The 12025-nt window shown below is 39.9% G+C and overlaps 1 protein-coding gene across 2 annotated transcripts in view; it reads right to left on the reverse strand.

Annotated features, from left to right (window-relative positions):
• The window catches only part of Pgap1 (post-GPI attachment to proteins 1), an 80712-nt gene that overhangs the window by 10674 nt on the left and 58013 nt on the right, over window positions 1–12025 (reverse strand). For both annotated transcript variants that reach the window (XM_028765586.1, XM_028765587.1), the window contains 6 exons: window positions 11035–11128; window positions 8223–8313; window positions 6886–7083; window positions 5625–5760; window positions 4592–4642; window positions 1015–1202 (listed from right to left, as the gene is read on the reverse strand). In XM_028765586.1, the coding sequence (XP_028621419.1) occupies window positions 1015–1202; window positions 4592–4642; window positions 5625–5760; window positions 6886–7083; window positions 8223–8313; window positions 11035–11128 (758 nt within the window). The remainder of the gene's footprint in view (window positions 1–1014; window positions 1203–4591; window positions 4643–5624; window positions 5761–6885; window positions 7084–8222; window positions 8314–11034; window positions 11129–12025) is intronic.

A 12025-nucleotide genomic window follows, 5' to 3' on the forward strand; every position in this document is an offset into this window, starting at 1 on the left:
GATGGAAGGTGAGCATTCCTGTCTCTGTAAGTCAGGGATGGAAGGTGGGTGTTTCTGTCTCTGTAAACAGTCAGGGATGGAAGGTGAGCGTTCCTGTCTCTGTACGTCAGGGATGGAAGGTGGGTGTTCCTGTCTCTGTAAGTCAGGGATGGAAGGTGGGTGTTCCTGTCTCTGTAAGTCAGGGATGGAAGGTGAGCGTTCCTGTCTCTGTAAGTCAGGGATGGAAGGTGGGTGTTCCTGTCTCTGTAAGTCAGGGATGGAAGGTGGGTGTTCCTGTCTCTGTAAGTCAGGGATGGAAGGTGGATGTTCCTCTCTAGATAAGTCCAGCTCATTTCACATAACATGATAACCTCAGGTTTATTCATTTTCTTGCAAAAAGCACCATTCTGCTCTTCATGGCTGAATACTCTATTGTGTATGTATGCTATATTCTCTTTCTTCATGTTGCGCCTCTAAGCTTGTTCATAACTTGGCAGTCGTTGGAACTGTTGTACAGACCATGTGCAGGCACAGCCGTTGCATGTACTCCTCTTCGTGTACAGCATTGCTTCGACGGTTTGGAATCCACTGTGCTTCCGAATAAATGTCAACACTGCTTCACTCAGCCTCCTGATTAGGCTTATTCCTAGGCATTGTACTGACTTTTTGGAAGGCTGTTTACACAAGGTTTTGTTGGAAAGTGAAGGGGACCAACGGAGAAGAGAAGCTGGGAAAGAGAAGATGACCTCAACATAGGAAAAGACGTACGAAGATGTCACAGTGGGATCCATATTTTCTATACCACACATAATAAAATCACTTTTTTTGTAAAAAATACAATCACTTTCTGGCTGATTTTTGGAGAATACTATAATCTGAAAACTTATATCATCATGGCTAACTGAAAACTAACCCCAGGCAACACACCGCATCCTATTGAGCAGTTTTTATGGAGCATCAGGAATACAGTCAGGCTCTATTAAGAGAGACCTACTGTGTGAACCACACAAACAATACTGACATAAATAGACATACCTAAGGTTCTTTAACCAGTAGATTAGAGACGGCATACTGAGCAGCACAACCCACGTCAGCAAGTTAATCACGGTACTGTGCATGCGCAGGCTATCTTCAGCATCATTGGCACATAGGCGGAGGTTTTGGATGGCAGAGTCTTTATGGTGGTTGGACTTCTTTTCACTTCTTCTAGAGTGTTTGGGATTCTAGAAAGCAATAATAAGCCAAGATATAAATAAGCAAAAATGAGTTCAAGATAGTGCTCAGAATCAATCACTAAATTACTTAACTAACTCATCTTTTCATTTTCAAACATAAATAAAATACTGAAATTACTTTGTTAGAAGTACTTTAAAACTGTTGCCATCGTAAGGATTTTTTTGTCTGTCTGTCTGTTTTCTTTGAGATGTGGTCATGCTATGTTACCCTGGCTTGTCTCAAACTCTTGGGCTCAGGCTTCACTTTCCTGAGAGCTTGAAACACCACCATGTGTGACCACGTCCAGCTACATTCTTTTGACTTATGTTAGTAATAACTAAAAATAAAATTTATAACAGTTTATTTCTTAACAACAACAAAAGTGCTGAATGTAACAAGTTAAACTGATAATGAGTCAGGTCTGTTTTATTATTCCTTTAAAGTTACTAAATTCATAATTCCCCTTAAATATTGTAAAATCCTAACCCCCTGTCTTAGTTAGGGCTTCCATTGCTGGGAAGAGACACCATAAAAATTACTCTTATAACTCTTATGAAGGACAGCATTTAATTGGGGCTGGTTTACAGGTTCAGAGGTTCAGTCTATTATCATCAAGGTGGGAACATGGCAGTGTCCAGGCAGACATAGTGCTGGAGGAGCCAAGAGTTCTACACCTTTATCCAAAGGCAAACAGGAGCAGACTGTCTTCCAGGAGGCTAAGGTGAGGGTCTCAAAGCCCACTCCCTCAGTGCCACACTTCCTCCAACAAGGCCACACCTACTCCAACAAGCCAATACCTCCTAGTAGTGCCACTCTCTGAGCCAAACCTATCCAAACCACCACATTCCACTGCGTGGCCCCGTAGCATTCAGACACATGAGTCTATGGGGGCCATACCTAGCCATAGCATAATGCAAAATACATTTAGTTCAACTTCAAAAGTCCCTACAGTCTCTAGCAGTCTCAACACTGATAAAAGTCCAACGTTCAAAGTCTCTTCTGAGATTCATCCAATCACTTTACTGTAATCTCCTATAAAGTCAAAATCGAAAAGCAGATCACATACCTGAAACATCACAGGATATACATTACCATTTCAAACTTTATAGAAAGGAAATATGGGATCAAACAAGACCCAAAGCCAGCTGGGCAAACCCCAAACTCTGCATCTCCATGGCTGATGTCACAGTGCTCTTCAGAGCTCCACTCCTTCCGTCTCTATGGACTATAACAGACTTCTTTCTCCTGGGCTAGTTTTACTCGCTGTTAGCAGCTTTCCTTGGCAGGTATCCCATGGCTCTGGCATCTCTAACATCCTGGAGGCCCCAGGTAAACTTTAACCTCACAGTTTCTTGTTCCAATGTTCAGGAACCATGTATGATCTTCTGGGCTCCTTCAAAGGGCTTTCTACTCTACTGCTGCTGCTGTTCTTGGTGGTCCTGCCATGATACTGCCATCTCCAATATGCTGGAGTCTTCAACTGCAACTAGGCTTCACCAAAAGCCTCTCATAGGCTCCCTTCATGGTGCCAAGCATCACATTCTTCGCATGACCCCTTCAGTCCTGGGCAATCAACTGCAACTGAGGCTGCACCTTCACCAATGGCCTCCCTGGTCTCTCACAATGCCAAGGCCCAGCTGATCTCCATGACCCCTTCATACTTTCAAAACCAGTACTACCTGAGTGATTATTGCACATTATCAAGTCTGGCTGCAGCATGAAGTACAACCTTGGCTATCTTTGGAACACAGCTTCTTTGTGCTCAGAAAACTCTTCCCAGACTTCACCTCAGTGATACTGGCCTCTTCTTAATCACCACTAATTTCTTAGCTCTGGCTAACCAGCATCAATTGTCCGAGTAGTCCCTTCTATTCCTGACTGTAAAGCCAGAGCCACATGGCCAAAGCTGCCGAGTTGTGTTGCTTGTTGGAGCTGGAACATGTCCCTCTTGTTCTATTATCACCAGCTTTCTGATTTCCAACCCCTTCACTGCCTAAGCTTGGCTGTCCTGGAACTTCCTCTGTAGATTGACCTTGAACTCAGAGATCTGCATGCCTGTCTCCTGAATGCTGGGATTAAAGATGTATGTGTACCACCATACCTGGGTCAAAGCTTTTCTTTATCTGGAACTTGCTCTGCCCCAGGCTGACCTTGAACTCAGATATCTGCTTGCCTTAGTCTCCTGGGATTAAAGATGTGTACTACAATGCCTGGGTCAAACTTTTTCAAGGTTACTGTTCCTCAGGATCCAGATGAAAAGCTGTGTCTTCCAGCTTCACGATCTGGTCATAACTGTGCTCCCTATTTCTAGACTGTAGTTCATTCCAGATTAAAAGTTCAAATGAAAACAATAACCAGGTAATAATACCTAACATGATATAATTATCCCTTGATCAACTGCAAAGACAAACAATAAGCTTAGCTGGGTGGGATCTTGCCCTGAGATCACTACTTTCTTAATCTGTTATCTCCTTAAACAGAAGATTCAGCTCCATTTCACTTCCTGGTGCCCCTCTAATACTTAAACTAGACATTTTGTAGTATTCCTTTTTAAGCTTGATAAAAATGCTCTTCATGAGATAAAGCCAGAGGACAAAGTCTTTGTTGAGCTTTGTTGAGACTTTCTTTGTCAGTGCAATTAATCTGATTCTTTTTACCTGAAAAGTCTGCCTTAGCCTCAGGCAGACTCTACAGATAAGGGCAAAAAGAATACACATTTGTCACCAAAATATCACAGAAACAGTCTCTAGGCCACATATTAATATTCTTCTCTGAAATTTCTTGCGCCAGGCTCCCATAGTTCAAATCACCGTCAGCATCAATGTCTTCCATATTTCTACTAGAATGGTCCATTAAGTACCCCTTAAAGCATTCCACTACTTCCCAAATCCAATATCCCTAAATTCATATTCCTGCAAACAAAAACATGGTCAAGCCTATCACGCAATACCTGAGTCCCTGGTACCAACTTCTGTCTTAAGAGTTTCCATTGCTGTGAAGAAATACCATGACCTAGACAACTCTTATAAAGGACAACACTTAATGGGGCTAGCTTAGAGGTTCTGAGGTACAGTGCATTACCATCATGGCAGGAAGGATGGCAGTGTCCAGGCAGGCATGGCACCAGAGGAGCTGAGAGCTCTACATCTTCATCCAAAGGAAGCCAGGAACAGACTGTCTTCCAGGAGGCTAGGAAGAAGGTCTCAAAGCCCACTCCCAGAGTGCCACACTTCCTCCAACAAGTCCACACCTACTCCAACAAGCCAATACCTCCCTGAGCCAAGCCTATTCAAACCACCACACCCCAAACTTCAAAACACAACAACAAAATAATCAAGTGTATATTTTCTCAAGTATTTTCATATTAACTATATAGAGTTTAGAAACAAAAACTTACCACTGGCTGATTATTTTTAAATGTTGTTAGGCTGGCTTGCAGATGAACAACCTAGGAGGAAGAAATTATTTTAATTTTATTTGGAACAAAACCAACAGACTTTTTTAAAAAAGTTAAAACTGAGAAGCATCATAGTCTGAAAATTCAAAAAAAAATATGAACATGGAGCTGGAGAGATGGCTCAGTGATAAAAAGCACTAACTACTCTTGCATAGGACCTGGGTTTGGTTCCAAGTCTACTCATGGCTCACAAGCCTCCATAACTTCTAGGGGTTCTTAATGCCATCTTCTGTCTCCATTGGCATTGACACACAAAGACAAACCATTCATACACATAAAATAAAAATAAGCAATATGGAAAACATTTTTAAAAGTAAGCAACAAGGCTTCATTTAAACATTTTAAAACAGTATTTCTTGAAAGATAAACCATAACAGATGCTAACTTTTATGGATTTAAAAAGACAAACACATTAGAAACAATACAAACTTCCAGAATATGCAGAGACTGTTTAAATCCTGTGAGCTTATGTGTAAATAATGCCTTGCTATAGTAATTTTACATCTTGTAGGTCAAAAGTTTGATTATATTTAATATTATATAAAAATGTACAATTATATGTGGTGGTAAATTACCTACAAGATTTTTAAGAAAAAATTGTAAATTTACTGTTTCCCACAAATATCTGATGGAGTTCTATCTTTGAGTCAGTTTAAAAAATATATATATATATATATTTAAAAAAAAGAACCTAACCATGTAATTTATAAACTGAAGTAGCTCTAGATAGCTTTTCAGATGCACAAAACTTCTCTTTAGAAAACTGAAAATAATCTACAGTGTGCACGTCCTAGTGCTTAAAAAGAATCAGTAAAAGCAGTTATCTGGTGTAGTGTCAACAGTGTACCACACGATCAATGCACCACTCACACAGCCTGCATCCTCCAGGACCCCCTGCGATACTAATGCCTATGAGGCATTTTACAGGCGCCTAACCCAAAGCCCAGCCTTCGGGCTTTCCTGATCCACATACCTTAAACACATAGTACAGATAGGACAGGAGTATGGCAAGTGCTCCACACGTGGTCCAACTCACTATGAGAAAGACAACTGTCAAAACAGGCAAGTCTGGTGATATCACCTTGATATCTTTAGGAAGTTCAGCAGGTCTGGAATAAAAGGAACAGGTTTTTTTTCTTTCTTTTCTTATTTTTAAATACAATAACATATTTTCATATAGTCCAAAATCAAACCAATGTACAGGCTGAGGACCAATGTCCTGTCACGAGAGGACATCCTAATCCATGAGTTCATTAGTAGGCCACAGACAAAATGTAGGTGTATTAAGGAGGTTGTAAAATAACCCTCAGGTTACATATATAAAGTAATAGAAAACAAATGCATTTTGCATCTGGAGGTTGGTCCCATTCTCAAGATTTCTTATTATGTATGTGCAAATATTTCAAAATATAAGAGGGTATGAGGCTGGAAACATTTAACAGCCTGAGTGTTTCAAATGGAAAGCAACAAACCTGAAGTGCTCTACCAGGCCCTCTGCTGGTTATTAATATTATTAATATGTGAGGAACACAAAGTAAGTGATTAAGTATGTCTCAATAAAGGTATGATGTCATATACAGTTCTATACACAGTGTGATGATTATTTCAATCAGTCGTTATGATTGTTACTAAGGGAGAAAACATGACAATTATTGAGAGGTCCTGTGTCACGCAAGCCTGACAGAACACATTTCCATCTATGAAGCCTGAGGTCTTACTACAGAAAGCTGAGAACCTCCTCACAACACTGAGGGAAGCAGCAGCACGTGTAACATGCCATGTGACAGTGAACAACATCACAGCCATCCAGCATGGAGGAGCGAAAAGAAAACCAGACTTGGGTTTTTATCCAGAAAGCCTCAAGTAGCTTTAAATTCAAACTGTCTTTCGGCCTGTACTATATACAACCTCAGGCTCTGTTTTCAGAGTTTAGCCATTCATCCAATCAGATGCTTAAGACCAGGACTGGAGTCTCCTGCCTCTGAGTATGATAACAGAAGTCGGTGTCTTTATTTACAAAATAAGTGACGACTGAGAAATTTAAGATTCCTGTTGGAATGTGTGTGTATGCATCTGATTTTATATGTCTCCTCCTCTCTGCTTCTCTTCTTTGCAGTGCTGAGGATCAGAATCAGGTCCTAGCACATACCAGGCACATGCTTTTCCTCTGGTCTACACCCTAGCACTTACTGTTTTCTTCACTAGAGTATTAAGAGAGTTTCAGCATAACTTACCTTTTCAGAGCTAGCCACACTGAAGAAAGCAGCTGCACAGACGTGGAAGAGAGCAGGCCACTCCAGTACGCAGTACATGTTCCAAACAGAAAGAGAATCAGAGACACGAGAGGGAAACACATACTTTGACTAGTCAAAACGAGGGCATCTAATTCCGGTAATAATACTGCATCCCATAATTCCTTAAACCATTTATACCTGTAAAGCAGACAAATGAAACCATAAAGTAGAAGCAAAAAAAAAAAAAACAAATAAAATCACAACAGCTGATGTTTAACTGTTTATTGTCTGAGGTGTCTAGCCATCTTCTAGAATCCCTAACGTGCTGAATATACTGAAAACAAATCTTCATTCTTGTTTGTTTTTCACATAAATGCTCATGTAGCCCAGGCTGGCTTTGAAGTGTAGATCTTCCTGTCTCCACTTTCTGAGTGCTGGGTTACAAGTGTGTGCAACCATGTGTGGTTTTTTTACTCCATTCTCCTCCTCTTCCTCTTCTTCCTCCTCTTCTTCTTCTCTTCCCTCCCTCTGTCTCTCTCTTTCTCTGCCTCTGTCTCTCTCTGTCTCTCTGTCTCTCTCTCTCTCTCTGTGTGTGTGTGTGTGTGTGTGTGTGTGGTGTGCTGCACACAGACTGAGCACTTTCCTCTACAGCTCTATGCCTTATTCCCTTGAGATAGGGTCTGTCACTGAACTGGAAGTTTGGCATTTCAGCCGGCAAGCTCTCAGGTTCCAGCCGTCCTTTCCCACTCAATGTTGGAGTTTTAAAGGCAAACAGCCACAACTGGTCTTGGTGTCAGTACTAGAGATTCAAACTCATGTTTTCACAGAAGCACTTATACCACCAAGTGAACTTCTCAGTCCTTGGGTCTTAATTCTAATGAACAAAAAAAGTGACTTATCTCCCTAGAGAGTCTACCAACCATTAAATATCTGAGTACTCCTTTAACCCCTATCAACAATCCCTACAGCAACTGACACAGTGTTTAAAGTCAGGAAGTCAACTGCTATTTGGAATGACGGATGAAACAGGCCTAAGAAATGATTCTTAATTTAAAAAATTACCTAATGAGAATAACCAAATTAGAAAGACATTAACTAGGTTAAAGTTTAAGCTTTTAGATTTTTAGATACATATATGATTACTTATATATAAAAACCTATAATTACTTTTGAAGTGATTTCACTACTGAAAATAAACATTTTCCTAAAAGAAAATTCAAATTTTATAAAATATATCAATTGCCAAATATATATAAATGTTCATACTACATTATGAAATCAAACATAATTATTTTTTAAACAAAATTAAAATTATTATCACAGATAATAAAACTTACCCCAACAAAAACTTAATCATAATTACAAATGGGTCAACTTTGTATGGTTTGGCTTCTTTATCCAATATGGTACCATATTCTAAGCAATAACCTGGTGATTAAAGAAAATCATTTGTGTGCAAAAAAATTCACAGTAATTAAAAAATACTTTATCTCACAATGCCAACAGTAGCATATAACAGAAGAAAAACATTGTACTCCCAAAACTGCAAGTGTCTATAGTTCTAGCACAGACAGTACTCTTGGAAGGTTCACTGCAATACACATATCTAGTCATCTGTCAAGCATATCTAGGGTATCAAAGCTAGGGCTTCACAATGTGTATTTTTATAAATATTGATAAGTGATTTTAACAGTTTTATTGAAATATAATTCTTATGCTATACAGTCCATCCATTTGAAGTCCATAAAGTCAATGACTTTTAGTATATTTAGGTATACATCCATCACTACAATCAGTCTCAGAACATTTTCAAGACCTGAAAGAAATTACTTTTAATTAATTACTTTTCCACTGTTTGGCAATCACTAATCTCTCTTTTGTCATTATAGATAGCCCTATTCTGAACATGTAATATAAACATAGTCATATAGTGTATGATCCTTGTGATTAGCTTCCTTCATTCAACGCTTGTCAAGAATCAACCATACTTTAACATATATAGAATTTATTTTGAGGTACTAGGGATCCAACCTAGGGAGGACTTCAAGCACGCGAGGCAAGTGCTCTATTTACCACTGAGAGATACCATCAGCCCTTCATATCGTTTTAATTTTGCTTGTGAGTAGTACTACTGTGGACATTTGTGTACTTGTCTATGTGGAAGAAAGCTTCCCGTTCTCTTCGGTGTGTTCCTAAGAACAGAGGAGCTGAGTTATAGAGTAGCTGTCCATCCATTTGAGGAACTGCGAGGCTGTTTCCTACAGTTGCATATGAAGGTTCTAATTTCTCTGCATCCTTAGTATCCTATAGCTACCATTTTACTACACTCATTCTAGCAGGTAAAATCTACAGGTGACATGATGTTCATACTTGCTACATGACTACCTCTTCATTTGTTTGAGACATACTCATATATTTCAATCCCCTAGAACAGCTAGTTTTAAATGTACCTAGTGTCTCCACAGACAATCCAGCAGATTCTCTGTGATTCAAAATCAATTGTCAGTCTGTTAGAACAAAGCAGTATGAAGTGTCTCTTTTCAAACTGGAACAAACATACTAAAGTCTGGCTGACATCATACTGCCAGAATAGCCCACAATTAAAAGGCTAGGTTTGAAACTCAGAAGATAACAGTCTCATGTTCTCTCTATATGCTGAACTTAGTTTGCAATGCACATATGTATGCATATAAGTGGGTTCAAATCAGAGTCTATCCCAATACAAAGGAGACCAAGAAAGAGTGAAAGGGTGCTGTGGAGATAGGGGACACATCTAAGGACAAGCTACACAGGGACACAGGACACAAACGGAGAGCACAAAGGGTGGAAGGGGAGCTTAGTGTGGCACACACTGTATTTGAAAAAGCCACCATAGCAATTAACGGATTAAACATTAACAGTAAATTCACGAAAAGTTATTAAAGGGTACTGAAGTTTTGTGAAGGTCATTTAAAGAACTAAATAGTTAGAAAAGGATTTAGTCCACAGAGATGGTGAGGAGGATTCCTGACATTCCTCAGCGTGGCCTCTCTCCCTCCCCATCTCCTACCTCCTCAGACTACTGTCCAAGCTGAGGCAAAGCCTGGCCTACTGGGAACCATATTCTTATCTGCTCTTCATTTTGCTGACTCTGGGAAGCTGACTTCTGTGAACTCTTTTGTCTTTAGCCACATGGAAGATTTTTAAAAAGTAGTTAATAGAGCGCTGGCTCAAAACTTAGGAGATAGGGAAAGGCTGAGGCATGAAAGAGGAGAGAAACAGGCGAGATGAGAGAGGAAAGAAAGAGAAGAGGGGAGATAAAAGAGAAGATGGGGAGGAAGGAAGGGAATAAACTAGGAAGGCAAGTAGATTAGAGAGTACATGCTCACTGCAAATTTATCAACACAAACATCTCGGCTGCCACAGCAGCAAGGAGGAAGGCTCTGGACGAGAAGAGCCACCAAGCCCGCAGCTCTAATTACCAACATAGGTGTGAGAAAACAGAGCAAACAGAAGAACATGTCCATCATGGGGCACGAGCAATGGAATCTAAGCTATGAGAAACACAAAAGAACACAATGTTTTCAATAATTACAAGGGGGGGGGGTGGAGGGATTGTGGGAAACTGCCACTATGGAACATAATGATAAAACCTAAGGACAAGCTGCAGTGTGTGGATCTTACCTGAGAAGCACAAACACTAAGATCCCTTGATACTGGCAGGCCACTACTAACCCTCTCTTCTGTCCTGCTGCTCCCATTCCTTCCGGTGCTTTCCTTCCTACCTCCTTTCCTATCTATCTTCTCTCTTCCGACCTCCTTTGCTTTCTCCTCTTCCTCATTTTTATGGGTCATTTTTAATGTATATAGTAACTTTTGCTCCTTTTATAAGACAAAAGTACTGAAAAAATGGAAAGGATGTGAAGAAGACTGGTTACAAAACCACATGCTAGTCTGGTGTTTCCAAGGTGGTACTTAATTCTGAGAACTTCTTTATTGTGCCTTCTAATTCATCATAACTTAAATAAACATGACCACACAGGGCTTTGCTCTCTGGTACTGGCAAAACAAAAGTGAACAAAATCAGCAAGGGAAAATGACATGAAACTAACTGGCTCTACTGTAAAATTTAAAACAGCATTAACTTTTAAGGCATGAGCAATTTTTTACCTGTTGAGAGGAGAGAGTACAACTGTCCTCCATAAGCAAGAAGGATGCTAGACACGACGTAGGCAGGAAGAGCTCCACCATGAAATCTAACTACCTAGAAGACAGGCAAATCAGACGTCAACTGCAGAATAGCCATGCTGATGAAACAAGAAGATTTTCACACAAAATAAAAAAAGGTTATTTCCAACTCAGAAATCCACCTGCCTCTGCCTCCCAAGTGCTGGGATTAAAGGTGTGCACTACCACCGCCCGGCCAAAAAAGGTTATTCTTTACTTTGCATTTTTCCTGACACGGCTGCACACATATTTCTAAGGAGCGTCACAACCTTAAGTAAGTAAACATTATTGAAATATAGCACCATAGAAAAACCTGAGTTTTTCACAGAGGCATAACTGAGCTCCCATGCTTCAAGGTAGTTTCAAAGCATCCACTGAGCATCCACTGTTCACTCATGATGCCTGGCTTCTAATTGCATCACCTCTTGCACTCTTCACAAAAACAACGCCTTAAAGTGGATTCATCCCTATTTTAAGGACAAAAGAATTCAGGTATGGAGAGTCCATATGTTGCAATATTATAAATGTTAATGGTTAGCTTACTTCATTTCTACGTGCTTATTAATAAAATGGGGACAGTACTAATGCTTATAGGTGGCGATTAAGATAAAGCAGTCACTGTTTAAAGCAGTTGGAATGATAACTCTCACTAGATAAGCCATCACAAATCATTCGCTGTAATTATTAACCTTCACTAAATTGGAAATCCTGTGAAACATAAACGTAAACTCAGCCTAAGCTCATGGCCACGTGTTCCTGTGCTTCAGGATGATATAGCCTCTATAAAGCAGACTGGATTCAAGGCGATGGTAAGTCAATTGTTCTGCTGGCATATAGCAATTAAGCAAAATCACGGGCTCAACTGTGATATTTTTATATATACGCATTAGGTATGTCTCTCAATGTTAGCATTAAAGTTTTTCTCCATTCCATG

This window comes from Grammomys surdaster, unplaced genomic scaffold, assembly GCF_004785775.1.
Source record: "Grammomys surdaster isolate TR1022 unplaced genomic scaffold, NIH_TR_1.0 165, whole genome shotgun sequence".
NCBI classification, from domain to species: Eukaryota; Metazoa; Chordata; class Mammalia; order Rodentia; family Muridae; genus Grammomys; species Grammomys surdaster.